Raw genomic sequence first — 18,026 nt, forward strand, 5'->3', positions numbered from 1 at the left:
AAATCAGACAAATACTGTATGCCTTTAGAGTCATTTTGGAATGGTAATAGTGGTCTGAGGATCTATGTATGGAGCGAAGGAAATAGGCAACGTTTCGGCCCGAAACCCTTCTTCAGAAACGTTGCCTATTTCCTTTGCTCCATAGATGCTGCTGCACCCGCTGAGTTTCTCCAGCTTTTTCGTGTCCCTTCGATTTTCCAGCATCTGCAGTTCCTTCTTAAACGCAGTGGTCTGAGGATATTGAATTAAAATCGCGAACAGGGGATGGTGGATCTTTCCACAAAGCTAAAAGATTGATACAATCTACACATGTAACAGCTGGAGTTAGGGTGCCATGTTTTGGAATGCATGACTAAACTTTGAATAAAACTTTAGTGATAGCTTGACAGAATTACAATACAGAACGACTACAAACAACTACATGAAACCCATCCTCTGTCTTACACACTGAGGGAATTTCTCATGACTGATCTAGCAGGAATAGATTCCTGAAATAAAGAACATTTGCAAAGTGTGTGGGGCATTGATTCCCAGCGCAGAGTCTTCCTGTAGCTACAGCTCAACACTGAATCGTGCAATGATAATTTCCAAATGCTACAGAAGTACAGAACATGGCTATCTGACAACTCCCGTGGAACTGATGGTGGAAGGGTTAAACCTGCACAATAGTCTGAAGAAGTATATCAACCCGAAATGTCACCCATTCATTCTCTTCAGAGATGCTGCCTGTCCCACTGAGTTACTCCAGCACTTTGAGTACCATTGGAACAAAAGTGAACTATGAATGTGTTTGAAGGAAGTACAGATGGGTGTCTATCATCAGTTTTAACTATGATATTTCTACCTCACCATAAATTACCCCTCCATTTTAATTTTGAAAGCTCAGGTATCTTCAGTTTAAACCAGCATCTGCAGTTCCTTCCTACACAGGAATCTAAGTGTACATATTTTACAGACCAAGTGGGAGTAAGCTTGTCAGCTAGACCTTTGATACATGCAGCAGCAGCATCCAAGAATATACCACAGGACATTGTGGACACAGCCCAGACCATCACACAATCCAACCTCCCTCTCATTGACTATTTACCTTTCACGCTGCCTGGACAAGGCCACCAGCATAATCAAGGATGAGTCTCACCCCGGTCACTCCCTCTTCTCCTCTCTCCCCTCTCCCATCAGGCAAGAGGTGCAGAAGTGTGAAAACACACACTTCCAGAAAAAGGGACAGTTTCTTCCCAGCTGTTATCAGGCAACTGAATCATCTTATTGACAACTAGAGAATGTTCCTGAACTTCTATCTATCTCAAAGGAGACCATCGGACAATCTTTAATGGAACTTTACTGGACTTTACCTGCACTAAATGTAATTCCCTTTATCATGCAACTATACACTGTGAATTGTATTGATCCCACTGACTGGTTTACACACACAAAATGCTATCTATCCGCTGTACCTCGGTACACACGACAATAAATTAAACTAGCTAACTAACTATCTATACAGAGTCAACAGAGCCTTAACGCCAAAAGTCCTTCTCCTACTGCCTTGGGATCTGGGACGACTTGCTACCATTCTGAAGAGTGAGACACGTCTGTGAATTAATTTGAACATCCTCACTTAATAATTTTATTAGGACCGACTGTCGTGGCTCATTACTCCACAGATCACTGGTTATATAACACAAAGTGTGTGTGGGTCCTTCTTCATTTATTACTGTGATTTTAGCTTCTAGCCATACATATTTATTTTAGACACAGGGAACTGCAGATGCTGCTTTATTAAAAAAGTGCTGGGACCACTATATATTTTTTTATATCAAAAATAATTGATGTAATTACGATCACGATACAAAAGCCAACGGTGGTGACACACCCACCACCTTATTTTGCAAAATCACCAAATTATCTAAACACTAAATTTTCTAACAACTATATTACAATCCTTACAAATATACTAAATACAACTATGTCCCTCTCTAACATCAACCAGGCACGGACGTAACCCCGGGAAAGGGGCAAGCATCTGGCTCTGGCAAAGCCCTCTTCCGCCTGGCTCCGTGACTCGCGGAAGGCCAGCTTGGCCAGGCCCAGCAGCAACCTAACAATGCCCTACCCACTCCCTAGATCCCGTCACCAATCCTCCGGTCACTGGCAGCAGGCTGGAACAGCTTGGCGGGTCAGGCAGCATTGCTGGAGAACATGGAAAGGTAACATTTCGGGTCGGGACCCTTCTTAAGACAAGACGAAGGGTCCCGACTCGAAACATCATCTATCCATGTTCTCCAGAGATGCTGCCTGATCCGTTGAGTTACTCCAGCACTTTGCATCAACATTTTACTGTCCTACCGTGATATTCGTACAACTTGCTTTTACAAAATATATTGCTTTGTCTCTAATGTTTTATATTTATTAATGAGTATATAGAATTTTAAGGTCACTTTTTCACATTAATGTCAAATGTTAAGGGTTATTGACATAAAAAGATGATGGCTTGGTCCGTTGATTTTAATGTCAGAATTTAAAAAAAATCATTAATAGATTACTGTCTAAAGAAACATCCCAACCCAAGATATCACCTGTCCTTCCCCTCTACAGATGCTGCCTGAGTTCCTCCAGCATTTTGCCATTTGCCAATGATTCCAGCATCAGCAGCCTCTCGTGCCTCCAATGTTCTGTGTCGTGTTATGTTATTTGGTTTCCTCGGTGAAATTTAACAACATATCTCACCAGATACTCCAGGACAGCCACATGGATAGGAAAAGCTTAGAGGGATAGGGGCCAAATGGGGGATAATGTGACTAGCTTAGATGGGGCATCTTGGTCAGTCAGCATGGACAAGTTAGGCCAAAGGGCCTGCTTCCATGTTGTATGACGCTATGACTCTACAAAGCTCATTCAGCAGACTGCTGAAGGTTAAGGCTACCACTGGAATGGGTTAACATCTGATTATCCACAATAGCACAACAGTGCATCTGGTAGAGCTGCTGTCTCACTGCGCTGTTTTCAATCCTAACCGCTGTTTGTGTGGAGTTTGTACATTCTCCCCGCGACATTGCGGGCTTCCTCCGGGTGCTCCAGTTTCCCAAAGATGCGTGGGTTTGTAGGTTAATTTAACTTTGTAAATTCCCCTTAGTGTGTAGGGAGTGGATGGGAAAGTAGAATAACATAGAACTAGTGTGAACTAGTGTAGATCAAGGTCGATATGTATGCAGTGGGCCAAAGGGCCTATTTCTAGGCTATATCTCTAAGCTCTCTCTCCGAACCAAAGAGCTCTGCAGTCTGTGATATTTAAACCAGTTCTTCAGAGACATCTTATAAAAGTTATAATATTCTCCTCTCCAGCAGTGTACATTTTATACATGCAGCATTGTAACTTTAAGCATGACTTGTATAAAAGTGCAATCAGCAGTGTGGTCTCCATAGCCACAGAATCGGACCAACTGTATGAGTTCTTAAGCGAGAACAAACAGCCAAGCATCTACAACTGTTGGAAAAATCCACAATCCCAGCCCTGGGACAATATGACTCGAGTGAATTGAAATGTTAAGAAGAAAAGGCATGCACTGTACACGACCAAAGGCATAATCTTTTATTTTGTTTTTTGCGTTGCTTTGAATTTTGGCTTAAATCACACTAGCCCTATCCTGTGATATATTTCAGTAAAACACATTCCTTTGTGTGTATCAAATTAAGACTTTTGGAAAAGTATTTGAACCTGTTACTCTGTGAGATGTAACAAACTAGGCTGAGTTTAGTTGCCTGGGCAATGGCAGGCTGGGATTTGACCTCCCACCAAGGGGAACACAGCTGCTAATTCTTCAAGAAAATCCTAGTTTAAACCAAGGAAAATCATATTTGAAATTTTATCAGAGATATTACTAGTGTAGACTGTTTTCCCATCTTTAAAGAAGACATGCTATAAATACATTGAAGTGATACATTAAGTTTATTTGAATTTGATCTACCGGACTTAATTTCTGATTTAACATACATCATTCAACATCATTGGAGGGCCTGGATAGCTCAGTCGGTAGAGCATCAGACTTTTAATCTGAGGGTCCAGGGTTCAAGTCCCTGTTCAGGCGTTGTATTTTTGTCTACCTCAGAAATAACTCTCTGGCTGCAAGCCATCTCTGTTTATTCAGGAACGGCACGGTGGTGCAGCTGGTAGAGCTGCTGCCTCCCAGCGCCAGAGACCCACATTCAATCCTGACCTCTGTTGTCGTCTGTGGGGAGTTTGCACGTTCTCCCTAAGACCGCGTGAGTCTCCTCCGATGCTCCAGTTTCTTCCAACATCCCAAAGGTCCTCTGTAAATTTCCCTCCGGCGTGCGAGCGAGTGGATGAGAAAGTGGGGTAACGTGGAACTAGTGTGAACGGGTGAAGGATGGTCGGCGGGGGCTCGGTGGTCCGAAGGGGCTGTTTCCATGCTGTGTCTTTCAAACAACCAGTCAATCATTCTTTGCAATCTGCAATTTAACATTACCCATACACTGCTCAGTGAGGCTCTCCCACCAAAGAACTGTAGCTAAATCCAGTCACTTGAATAGGTTAATCCTCCACATTTCTCGTCACTCAGCCAAGTCTTTGAATCCTGAGACAGCAGAGCATTACAACAGTACAAACTAATGCCAAACTCCACTTCCTGGAATCAACTTCCACAGCCATCCATAATGAAAAACTCACTCAATAGCACAATGTATCATGGCTTCTAATAAACAAAGAGCATTTTTCAAAAAATCAAAATAAATATCGCAACTAAGGAAAAGAAACCTCACAGAGTAAAATACCTCTTCAATGATGCATATATTTATTCAAGGTTTATTTCCGACGTTCGTATTTAGACCTTATTTCCAGAGCACCATTGATATGAAGCTCATGGGTGTCACACTTAATGAACAATGATCAGAGAAGTAAGTTGAACAGAACCATTGAGGCACAGAAGTGGCCATTTGGCCCATTCAGCACCCTGCCAGCCTACAGTAAGGTAGTCCAATTAGTCCTTTTCCTTCATTCTTAGCCCAGGAAATTTTGATTTAAAAGCTAGGATTGAGTTGACTCGACTTCATCTCTAGGGCAGTGAACTCGTGACTGCATCCCGTCACGGAACAAGAGTTTTCATTACATTGCCCTGATGCTTGTTGAGCCATTTGTCTTAAATCAGTGCCATTGGCACCACAGCCCGGCCATTAATGGGAAGAGTTTTATTTTAAGATTCTTCACGATTCCAAGTACACTTTTAATCCTGAGCAAAATGTGCAAAATGCCAGAGGAACTCAGTGGGTCAGGCAGCATCTGTGGGGGTAGTGGACAGGCAGAAGAAGTGTCCCAACCTGAAACATCGCCTATCCATTCCCTCCGCAGAAGCTGCCTGACCCACTCAGGTACTCCAGCGCTTTGTGTTTTGGTCAAGATTCCAGCTTCTAGTTCCTCTCGTTTCCATCTTTTCATTCTCGTCCGCTGTTATGAGACCAGCCTGAGGTTCTCTACTTTATCCATGTAATTGAATAATTTTAACCCAGGTACCATTCTGGCTAATCTGGCTTGTCCCAACTCCATCAACACCAAACCCTTCTCAGAGCGCTACAGGCCAGATCTGAACATGATGGCCAAATCCGCATTGGATATTGTGTGCACACCACACTGTGTGTATGTACCCTGTGAGTTAAGACATTACCACAGGTAATGTGTTTTCATTCAGAATGATATCCTGATATTACGAGGGCCCCACATTGATACTGCTCCCTAGACCTTATACAGTATAAAGAAGGGTTCCCGACCCATACCATAACCTGTTCCTTTTCAGTAAAGATGCTGCCTGACCCGCTGAGCTGCTCCAGCATTTAGTGTCCTATAATGTTTCCAATCCATTCCAGCAGGGAAGTTACTTTCTCACATAGGCAGCACCACCAAATCAATTTAATCCTGATATCTCCACAGTCTTTCCATTCCACCTACTTGCCCATCTCAAGGCTGGCTTGCTGGAGTATGATTTGGAAAAGGCAAGCCGTTGCCTGAAGGTACACAAAAATGCTGGAGAAACTCAGCGGGTGCAGCAGCATCTATGGAGCGAAGGAAATAGGCAACGTTTCGTCCCGAAACGTTGCCTATCTCCTTCGTTCCATAGATGCTGCTGCACCCGCTGAGATTCTCCAGCATTTTTGTGTACCTTTGATTTTCCGGCATCTGCAGTTCCTTCTTAAGCCATTGCCTGATCCTTGTGATCTCAAGGAGCAGGGCAGTGGCACAGAGGGTAGAGCTGCTGCCTCATAGCACCAGAGACTTGGGCTTGATCCTGACCTCGGGCGCTGTCTGTGTGTGGAGTTTGCACCTTCTCCCATGGGTTTCCTGCGGGTACTCTGGTTTCCTCCTACGCCCAAAAGATGTGCAAGTTTGTCGGTGAATTGGCCTCTGTAAATTGCCCCCAGTATGTAGGGTGAAGATACGAATGTGGGATAACATAGAACTGATGTAAAAGGGTAATCGATGGTCGACTTGGACTCAGTGGGCCAAAGTTTCCATGCTGGTTCTTTCAATCAATCAATAAATCAAAAATTACCTATAGCTACCACACCTCAAGCAGCCGAGGACCTGATCTCATCTACCCTGGCCTGGTTTGGTGTCACAAGTCTCCCATTCTCCTGGATAGGGCACCAGTCACAAAATGCTCCTGCCTCTCAACGTCACAATGTACTAACTCTGATATTCATAACATCACATGTATTTACCCAAATTTATGGGAATTATTTTTGAATGCACAGTAAGCATAATTCCACTATCTACATTTGTAAAATCCTAGAGGATAACCTGGTGCTAGATAGATGGAGAGAAACAGGCCCACACTAGCCATCATTTACACCAATCCTACACTAATCTGATCCAACTCTGAAGATGGAACCTGAGCTGAAACATCATCTATGCATGTTCTCCAGAGATGCCGCTTGACCCACTGACTTACTCCAGTACTCTGTCTTTTGCTTTTATAAACTAGCATCCGCAGTTCCTTGTTTCTACTTCATTCTTTCCACTTCGTCATCAATTTCCCCTACATTACACCACTCACCAACACAATTTACAGCAGACCAACCTGCACAATGTTGGGATGCGAGGGCATCCACAGGAAACCCACGTGGTCAGAGGGAGAATGTGCAAACTCCACACAAGTAGCACCCAAGGCAGCGTCTCTACACGATGCCACTGTGCTGCTGTGCTGTCATGTGGCATTTCATCACCCCTATATGACAAGTCTTACATTCTAAACAAAAGTCACTGCTAAGTGAGAGGAGGTGGTTGAGGAGGGTAAAATAACAAGAAAGATATTTGAATGGGTATAAGGATAGGACAAGTTGAGACGAATATGGGCCAAATTAGGGCAAATGGGGCATCTTGGTCAGCATGGACGATTTGGGCTGAAGGGCCTGTTTCCTTGCTAAATATGACTATGATCCTATAATAGACAGTTTTTTTATAAAGGTACAACGGTTGCCTGGTTATCCAGCCTCGCTTTGCTGTAAGAATACAGATTTGTATATTCTTTATTTTAAGCCGGGACTTTGAACTATGACATATGGTAAGGTTCACTTCTTTAGCCAAGTTCCTGTCAGCCATTGATTTTTGACTAGAGGTACTTGGATCAGTTAGTTCCCTGGATACTTAGAATGGAAAGAAATGGGCTGCGAGGAAGTTTCCTGCATTGAGTGAATCTCATCTCACCACAGACGTTGCCTGTCTGTCTTCAGATGGTTGTGTTTCAGCCTAAAAATGGACAGATCCCCAAGGGGCAGATGACATATGTCCTACGATGCAAGGAAGAAATTTGCCCGGGCCTTTGGAGAAAACACGACAGTGGCATTTTACATCGGGACAGAAACACAGAACGGCACAAAGAGGACATAAAGTGCTGGAGTAACACTCGCGCAGGCGGCATCTCTGGAGAGAATGAATAGCTGATATTTTAGGTAAAGACATATCTTCATACTGATTGGCACATGGATATTCAGGCAATGGAGGGATGGGAATCATGGACAGGCAGATAATGGTCGGTTTGGGCATAATGGTCGGCACAGACTGTTTGGGGCCAGGGCCGGTTCCTGGTCTGTGGAACGTGTCCGGTTCCATCGCTGCCCTGAACCAGGGTCGGACGTGGCGCTCAGATGGACATTGGGAATGACATGGGTAGAGTCCAGAGGTGGGGAATTGGACTGGAAAGAGAGGTTCTTGTTGCCCGGTCACAGACACCCTCCCTTCAGTGGGGGGCTCGGTGAGGGGCGGCTGTTTGGCCCGGCTGGAGGGCCCCGCCGATAGGGGGCACGGACTGGCAAGGCGGGTTACCCCATTCGGGTGTCACAAGTGATGCTCTGACACACTGCGCCGCCTTCGATTCTTTCATTACGCTAACTATTGCAACTGGTTTTATTAGCACCGACGCGGAGACACCGTTTACAGATTCATTTCCTGGTTCCCAGTGATGAATTTATATTCATATGTTCATAAGTGATAGGAGCAGAATTAGGCCATTCGGCCCTTCAAGCCTACTCCGCCATTCAAACATGGCCGGTCTCCCTCTCCCTCCTAACCCCATTCTCCTGCCTTCGCCTTTTAACCCCTGACACCCGTACTCATTCAAACACGCAAAGGCTGGAAGACTAAAATGTTCTCCAGAGATGCTGCCTGTCCCGTTGAGTTACTCCAGCACTTTGTGTGTGATTTTTTTTTGTTTGGTACACATAGAAACATAGAAACATAGAAAATAGGTGCAGGAGTAGGCCATTCGGCCCTTCGAGCCTGCACCGCCATTCAATATGATCATGGCTGATCATCCAACTACACCAGCATCTGCAGTTCCATGTGAAAGCTGGAGATGATGCTAGTTGATATGACATGTTGTTGCTGCCCATTCTTGCAAGCATCTGCCAACACGCACACTGTTCTGCCTACGCTGCCAACAAATACACCCTGGTGCCACAATGTGCCTACTGCAACCTGCTTCTGTGCCCTGTCTCATGCACCATTAAGTCAGTGATTTTTTGTTGTTGTTGTTGTTTACAAACTAGGAGTAGAATTGACTGATATTGTCAGGCAGCACCTCTGGAGAAAAAGGAGCAGATGACGTTTCGGGTCCAGTTCCTTATCCAGACCCTGAAAACGTGTCTCGATCTGAAGAAGGGACTCGACCCGAAATGTCACCTGTTCCTTCTCTCCAGAGATGCTGCCCGACCCGCTGAGTTACTCCAGCACTTTGTACTTATTTTTTTGTAAAGCAACATCTGCAGCTCCTTGGTTCTACTGCAGAGGGAACACAGAGGGTCGGGCAGCATCTGTGCAGGGAGCAGGAAGACGGTGTTTCGGGTCGGGATTGACCCAGATTGTGGGTCAACTTTCCGGGGTTGGGGGGGGGGGGGGGGGGGGGGGGGGGGGGGGGGGGGGAGGGGGGGAGAGGGAGAGACGGGACCTTGAGAATGTTAGTGGAGTCACACGGAACTGCAGATGCTGGTTTACAAAAAAAAAGACGCAAAGTGCTGGAGTAACTCAGCGACCCGCAACACAAACAGGCAACTCGGCTGCCCGTTGCAACCGGAGACCGCCCTCGCCTTTGTTCAATGTGCTCGCCTCTATCTTTTCCATCGTCCCACCAATTAATAATTCCTGTCACATAATTTAAATTGTAAACACCATGAAGTAAGTCCCTTCCTTCATTTAGACGCATCCAATCCTTCCCCGTTATTCCACTAGAGCAATTGTAGCTATTCTAATTTAGTCTCAAGAAGGGTCTGATCCGAAACGACACCCATCCCTTCTCTCCAGAGATGCTGCCTGTCCCGCTGAGCTACTCCAGCTTTTTGCGTCTATCTTCGGTTTAAACCAGCATCTGCAGTTCCTTCTTACACGAGTTTAGTAGCTACTGTATTGTCTCTGAGCCGCTGTACGAAACGGGGCTGTTTCCAGGTGTGTTAAATGGGGGGGCACATGCTGTTCCCTAGACACCCCGTCCGCTCTCCACACCAAGTGCAAGCCGCATAATCGTGTAGCTTCGGCGCATCTCTCGCCACGGTGTTTTCTCCTCCACTGCTCGCTCAAGGTCAAAGCCAAACGCTCGAACAACTCGGCACTGGTAACTCCGGCCCGCCCGGTAGCCGATTAAAACCTTTTAGAAGAGGAGATTGTGTATGGAGGCGGGAGAGTATATTCCTGAATTATCTGGACGTGACGCCAACCGAGGGAAATACATTCAGTTCGTGGAATAAATGTGGGGATTTTAAATGGTGACAGATTTGTCCTTAAAATCCACCTGGCCGCTCCTGGTCGCTCTAACTGACAGAGATTGGGTGTTGACTGCTCTCTGGAATGGCCCAGTGACAGAGTGCCCTGGGGGGCGGTGGGAATTGTGCAATAAATATTGTCATCGCCGGCGATGATGATTTTTTTTAATTAATGAAGAAATAAACAAACAAAAATCAATTTGCTTTCGTTTTCCCTAAAACCATTCCAGCCCCTTCTCGGAATCACTTGAACGGCAGATTAACCAAAGAACTCGCGATCGCTGCACTCAATCCGAACATTCGCCCCGCTCCTCGCTTCGCCGTGTAAAAACCAAGCAAGGGTGTGTGCAAATGAACATTGCCACGCTTGGACATTTTTCATATTTCACCATCGCTGAGTTTCCTCGGACATTACGCGCCCCAGATGCTGCATAATTAGCGGTACTCGCGGTCATTTATGACATTGCGTTTGAATTATTCCCAGCTTTAGATTTTCCTGGAAATACGGCCCTGATGGTCAAAATGTCAAATGTCAACACGCCTTCTCGGGTGACATATGTTTCTGCAAACCCTTCTCGTCCCCAGAACCGTTCCCAAGCTCCCCGGTGAAGTGCGAATAGTTCCAATTCACTTCAATAACTAACCTGACTGCGAAACGACCCCAGTCTCTGTGTGCCTATTTTGAAAGATTAAAGCACTTAAAAACTATTGCCAAACAGGGCCTACTTTAACTAATCTGTGATTTGATCAATCGTTCTTGACTTTAAAAAAATATATAAAGCAGCTAGGATTAAACTGATCGAATATAAAAATGTTCGTACAAATAAGGGGGAAATATTCAATTGGCCTTGTAGGTCAATTGGCCTCTGTAAATTGCCCCTAGTGTGTAGGGAGTGAATGAGAAAGCGGGATAATAGAACTAGTGTGAACGGGTGATCGATGGTCGGCGTGGACTCGGTGGGCCGAAGGGCCTGTTTCCATGCTGTATCTCCAAACTAAACTAAACTGAAGAATATATATATACAAAAATGCTGGAGAAACTCAGTGGGTGCAGCAGCATCTATGGAGCGAAGGAAATAGGCAACGTTTCGTCCCGAAACGTTGCCTATTTCCTTCGCTCCATAGATGCTGCTGCACCCGCTGAGTTTCTCCAGCATTTTTGTCTACCTTCGATTTTCCAGCATCTGCAGTTCCTTCTTAAATTAAAAAATATATATACCATCGGTTTTGTTTTCGGGTTTAAAATTGAGATACTAAATGCGCAAAAACTAGTATTCACTTAGGAGTGAGATTTTTTTTTTAAATCGTGTGACTTTAAGCAGTTTGAGTTGAATACATCTAATACATGGAATTAAATTGTGACAGGAATTGGGAAAATGACATCAATTTATTTATTATTTTACTTCGCGGTGTTTGAACCTGATGGGTATGACAGTCCAACTGTGTTTGAAATTTGAAGGCGAATTAATCTAGCAGGCTGTCACAACACGTGTCATGTACCGTGATATATTTGTAAAACATTCCCCTCAAAGCTAAAAATATTGTTCGTTTGATAGAGTACAAAGTCAGAATTAAAAAGTGCAGCGGGTTTTTTTTATTATACAATAGCTGAACATTACACGGGAGGTTTGCTGAGGGGTGGTCTGGCCACGTTGTTTAGTATTTTCACAACCATGAATTGAAGGTGAGATGCGTTTGCTCGCTTGCAGTTTGAAGGATTACAAAGGCCTTTCTTACAAGGCCGACACAATGCAGTAATTTCATATCCAAGCACAACACTCCCGATTCCATCCAGACAAATACAGGCTTCCTGGTGACACGTTTGAGGTGGCACTTTTAAAACTACCTCCCACAAAGGCAACATCCGTTCAAAGAAATGTTACAGCCGTATCGCAGTGACTTGCGCGCAGCGACTTAGTTCCAATTCACCTCTCTCCAACTGATATGTAACGGGACTGTTCAATTTCCAGTGACCAGGTCAGGCAAGATCGGCCACAGAAGACACTTCAGACTAATAAACGCCACCAACACTTGCGCTAAAGACTGTTCTATGAATTAAATAATTGTTCTAGGAATCCCGCAGAAATTTTACAGTTGAAATAATTTAATGAATTGCGTCGTAGGGCAGAGATAGTTTTTTTATTAATCCAATTGACTGTTATATTTCAATCGTCCACTGAACGAGGCAAGCAAGACACCACAAATATCCCCGCAAATTCAGGGTTTATCCACAATATCACACGTTCGTCTTATACAAGGAACTTCAAACTGACAAGTTTGGGTAGAGTTATTACATCGCGCTGCGAAAAAATTGCTAATTTGGCCCTTGTTAACGGCGTGGTCAACATAGCGACCGAGCGCCGCACAAAGATCTCTCTGTCCCACTCTGTGCATTCACCGCCTTTGATTATTTTCATATAATTATCCCAACGTATCGCACATGTGGAAAAGAAAATGGAATTTAACAAGAAAAATAATAACGAAATTACAAAAAAATAGGCGGGTGACAGACACTGACATGGGAAATGGACGGACAATGAATTAATTGCGATCGTTAGGTGCTGACTGGAGGTGGGATGATTTGAGATTTTTTTGGAAAGGGAGCGGAGAAACTTTCCTTCAATGTTCACAAAGCAGTTCCAAGCCGCCAAGAGCCTGCGGCCGCGGGCTGTTTGTAACACACACATACTCACGGAGAGTGGTAGAAGCCTCTCCAAACCCCTGGCACATACACACATCGGGCTCGTTACAACTATCACGGGCAGTGTTATTATCCTCAAGTGTTGGCCTCAAGGGTTAGCTACGATAGTCAAAAGTTATATTGAAGGTGTTTATATTCTGCTATCGTTGAGTCATGTTATATCGTGTTAATTATGTTGGATTTATGTAATCAGTTTTATTACATTGACATCACTAGTTGATGTTAATTACACTAATGTTGGTAGTGTTATATTAGGTTATGAGGACATAAGGAACTGCAGATGCTGAAACTTTGAGCAAAACACAAAATGCTGGAGGAACTGCTGGAGGCCGGCGTGGGCAAGTTGGGCCGAAGAGCCTATATCACTCTATGATTCAAACTTAGCGGGTCAGGCAGCATCTGAGGAGGAGATGGATAGGCGACGTTTTAGATCGGATAAAAAGGGTCTCGACCCGAAACGTCACCGATTCCTTTTCTCCAGAGATGATGCCTGGCCCGCTGAGTTACTCCAGATTTTTGTGTCTATCGTCCTATCTATTTCCTCCACAGATGCTCCTGAACCGTTGGGTTACTCCATCATTTTATATTATACTTGGCTATGTGGGATATTTTGAGAGTCCCCCCGTAAACTACCCCACAGCGGGTTTCGCAATTAACACATTTCAACGAAGCTCTTTAAACCAACGGAATTGTACATTTTCCTAGCTCATTGTAAACGCTTACCTGAAATAATCCACTTTGCAGAAGATTTCTTTGTTTTTAATGTAGCAGCTGGCGTGTCTGCGCAGGGAAGTCCTGCAGACCGAGCAAGCCAAACAGCGGACATGCCAGATCAAATTATTCACCTGCAATTTAATGCGAAATATCTATTAACTGTCACCGACCGCGTTAAACACTCGACCGCCCCAACTAAACACACCAAGTGCCCAGAAACTGCCAACTAAAGCCAGCAGTCCAGCAAATTCCTTGCTAACTTTGGAATTTATTCCATTTAATGCATTCTATCTATTTAATTCTGCACAATGTCGTTGAAAGCATAGACACACACACACACATACACATTGTCTAAAACGATGTTACAATGCCGCTGACTATGTCAGAATATTAACTAGCAGTGAAGGTTTCTGCTAATAATTTAGACAGATTTTCTAAGTTTAAGGCACGTATTACAACCCGTTTTACTTGTAAGACACATACACAAGACACAAGTGACGCATTTAATGCGATTTTATTGTAAAATACAGAGGGTGATAACGGAGGCGCTCATATCCTTCCTCTTGGAGTTAAGAACATATTTTCCTTGGTTTAAACCATAAACGGCAAAAGACGAAGGTTTAATGAATTTAAGGGGAAAATTACTTTAACATTTAAGTTAAGTCTTTAGTAATCTATCAACTCTATTTAGTCTCTGAGTTTGTGCATTGTAAATCTACCTCGGCTGCCTGCTTTCTGACGACTGGTTCAGAATTACGGTCGAAACAGCCGATCGCGGCTTTGCCTGATGCAATTTAGGATAAAAATGAATCCTCCCGGAGTTTGTTGGAGAGGAAGTAAGTGCTGACGATTAAAAAGGCGTCCTCGCTGCAGTTGGTTTTACAGGGTACACAAAATTGCTGGAGAAACTCAGCGGGTGCAGCAGCATCTATGGAGCGAAGGAAATAGGCGACGTTTCGGGCCGAAACCCTACAGGGTATTCGTTTCAGCTAATTCAGTGACCTCCCCACCCATCTCATTGGGGTTACAGGGTCACAAGTCTGTGATGGCAAATTCAACGCAACTTCCAAATAACTTTTAACTCTAAAGGTGGTGAAGTCGCATCGCGCTGTTTGGTGCTTTCCGACCGCCGTTAACGACAGAGGGAGTCGACAGAAAGGGGATAGTGCCGAGCAAAGATACTAGAGTCTGCTCTGTGATATTTGGTGCCGAGAACCGCGGTGTCAACAATCAGTAATAAAACGAGTGATATTCGCCTCTGAGTTCACGGTCGCTAGACCGACCGCGAGCACTGGCTAGTTGCCTCGTTCACAGTCCGCTAAAAAAACTCTTTTGATGGAATTCCTGAACTGAAAATAATCGTTCACTTAAAGTAAAATCCCGTTTGTGATGTGATTAGCAATTCCACTCGCAGAGGAGAAATGTAATGACTTCCCATCCACCACTTTCTGTTGATAATCTTACTTCCTCGTGTTCGGTTAAAATAGGCCCGGTTTACTTCCCGTAATCTACTCGCTATGCTTAACGCCTGCCGAATCAACATTAGCGAGATCGGGGAACTGCCAGATGAATGTTTAAATCCGGCTTTAAACGGCCACTGTTTAAGACGCAATACTTTTCTGTTAAAGACTTGACATTTGAGCTCTGTGCGTGGAACCCCGTGATACAATGTCACGGTCACAATCTATTTATCAATGCGCTGAAATTAATCAAATCTCACCGCTAAAGACGCGCTCAGTCGGCCAAGGAGTCTGAAACCTATTGGTTTGCTAAAATATGGTCTAAAATTGAGATTTTATTTTCCACGCGAAGAAGCATTTTAATCTAAAGATGGTAAATTAGAATTGACAAAAGCAGCAAACTGAATCCGCGAGTTATTTTCACAATGCAAGCTTATGAGACATTTCAGGCAGATGTTCTCCCAGATGTTGATGGTCGATTTGTTTAAGGTTTAAATTGAGTTTTAAGACTGGGCATTTAAACGCCAGTGCTTTGTTTTATGAATGGGTCTAAGTGCCGCATTGGGTCTAAAACGCGACATGTCACTGTAATACATCCTCTGACCTTGTATTCCAAATACTCACCTTCAACAGATATTTATCTAGGATCTCCAACCCGCAGCTGGCACAGATGTTTTTGTCGGCGGAGATAATGGAGTAGGAGGATGAAGGCGGGGATGAGATAGAAGGGGTAGAGGGTGGGCTGGGTGAAGATCGAATCTCATCCTTGCCCATGCTCGTTCCCAACGTGTCGCTGTCAGAGTGAGACTACGGGAAAGAACGGGGGAAAAAAATGAATAAAATGCATCCAAGTACATCATTCTTTAAAAAGAATATCCCAAATCCGCTCTATAGCTTCCTTCTCAGTTGTAAATATAGGGACTGACATCGATTACCAGTTACATATTTTAAACACAGTCTATGCACAAGTTCAGTGACTATTTACAGTCGGCGCTCTATATTTAGATTCATTATAAAACATTAAAAAAAAACAAGAAAAACCATGCAACTAACTCTCACCGCGAGAGATAGCATCTTCCAGGTAAATACAGATGCTGTCTTTCAGTTAAATACACATGTCCAATTCAGATGCACTCGGTCGCACGAACAAGCCCTGATCTGTATCTGAATGAGAAACGACTTTCATAGACCAAGGCCTGACATTTCAAAGGCGTCTGTCAAAAATTATTGGTGGTCGATTCTTGATTGTATTAATCCTCGGAAATCGCCGGAAAATGACTGTTATTGAGTTGAGTGCAGAGGGTCGAAGCGTTATTAGTAAATTGTGGCTGGGAGCTAGCTCTGCGCACCTGTGTCTAACCTGATGTTTGACAGAGATATGATTTTCTTGCTCCTCCAACCGAGGCTCAATGGACTGAATGTCTGCCCGTATCTCACATTTATTATGTGCCCCAAGTCCGATTTTTTTTTTAAACCATTCACCAATCGCTTTTGATTTGCACTTGGAACTCAAAGGGAAACACATTCTTTGACACGGCTTGTTGAAAAGAGTCTAAATATTATGAGTTTAGTCAACAACATTAAAAAAAAACCCTCTTCCTGACAGCGAGCTGACTTATATCTAAAGAATGTGCTTTGATCGGTGTCGTTTAAACATACAAATATATTACAACTCGTTCCGCAGGTACAAACAGCCGTGGCGCCTAATGAGCGTAAAATCTCACACACACTAAAATTAAACAGATTTTTTTTAATTGCCTTGGACAAATGGAATCAGCCAGTTTCAGGAATAATTACGCGAGCAATTCAATGGTCAATTTTAAGAACTTTGTTTTCTACATTAAACTAAGATTTTTTTAATTTAGAAGCTGTGTGCAATGTCACAGCAGAAAATGTGTTTTTCTGCTTCAAACTTGCCCGCTTTGTGGCAGCGCCTATTACCGGTGTTACATTCAGTGGACGGGTTTCTGCAGCCGAGGCTATAAACTTGAGTTGAATCTGAACGCAGATACCCAAGGCAAACACGGATAATATGCAAGTTCCGAAGAAGGACACACATTCGCGTGAAAGCTTTTTGTTTTTGGACTCACCACGCTCCGGGAAACGGTGCCTTCCACGCAGCGAGACGCGCCTTGGTGATGTTCCCTCTCCTGCGACATCACCTTCGGGAGAGATTTTGAACCCAAAACATGAAACGCGAGCCTTTATGCGGCCGCCGTTTGATAGAGGTCTTTTAAGGGAGATCTGGACGTTTATATATGCGGCTAAAATAATAAATAATATTTTTTTTTCTCTCTAGTGGGCATTTAAATCCGTGCAACAATGCTGCATTTAATGAAGCAATTTTAATTTTGATTCGATCCTTTCCCACTTCACCCTGGGCTCTTGAAGTAATCGTTCACTTTCTGAGCAATCTAAGCCGGAGAAATAAACGAGCCACAATTAGGAAGCTCGGTGAAATCCGGATGATAAGTATGTCAATTACAACTGCCAATCATCAAGGCATCCGGGCAACGACGCATTGGCAATCTGATTTCCTAAATGGCACTAATTAAAAATCTAATATTTTTTCGAACGAATGACTGGGAGATGAGATGTGAAGTGGAGAACTCGCAGGGTTTTTTTTTGTGTTCAGACGTTCAGATCGAGATGTGCAACCACAATCGCATCTCTTTATTATTTCAAGCCAGCTAATGCCAAAGGGCGAAGGTAGCAATTTCTGGATCTATAGAAGCGGAGTTAAATGAAAACAGGGCGGCCTTCGATTATCGGTTCGCGTTCACGGCTTGCCGGCCACTTTGGCCTGGACAGATGCGCTTCTCGCTGGGAGCTTATATTGCTGGCTTGCATCCTTGATATTGCATCAGCAGCAAGCTTACTAACACCACACCGGC

General features: G+C 44.0%; 2 protein-coding genes and 1 non-coding gene across 5 annotated transcripts in view; 2 read left to right on the forward strand and 1 right to left on the reverse strand.

The window, feature by feature from the left end:
* Positions 1 to 18,026, forward strand: part of mrrf (mitochondrial ribosome recycling factor) — a 197,392-nt gene that overhangs the window by 99,706 nt on the left and 79,660 nt on the right. The window lies entirely within an intron of this gene.
* lhx6a (LIM homeobox 6a) overlaps positions 1 to 18,026 on the reverse strand; it is a 57,069-nt gene that overhangs the window by 37,371 nt on the left and 1,672 nt on the right. Inside the window, exons 3-5 of one of the 3 annotated variants that reach the window (XM_055659892.1) lie at positions 17,223 to 17,294; positions 15,757 to 15,939; positions 13,682 to 13,803 (exon numbers count right to left, since the gene is read on the reverse strand). In XM_055659892.1, the coding sequence (XP_055515867.1) occupies positions 13,682 to 13,803; positions 15,757 to 15,939; positions 17,223 to 17,294 (377 nt within the window). Of the gene's footprint in view, positions 1 to 13,681; positions 13,804 to 15,756; positions 15,940 to 16,191; positions 16,821 to 17,222; positions 17,295 to 18,026 lie in introns of those variants that run through there. The other 2 variants (XM_055659894.1, XM_055659893.1) reach the window with 2 other exon arrangements.
* trnak-uuu (transfer RNA lysine (anticodon UUU)) lies at positions 4,013 to 4,085 on the forward strand. Its single transcript has one exon. It is a non-coding gene; the product is annotated as a tRNA-Lys (tRNA).

This window comes from Leucoraja erinacea, chromosome 31, assembly GCF_028641065.1.
Source record: "Leucoraja erinacea ecotype New England chromosome 31, Leri_hhj_1, whole genome shotgun sequence".
Lineage (NCBI taxonomy): Eukaryota > Metazoa > Chordata > Chondrichthyes > Rajiformes > Rajidae > Leucoraja > Leucoraja erinaceus.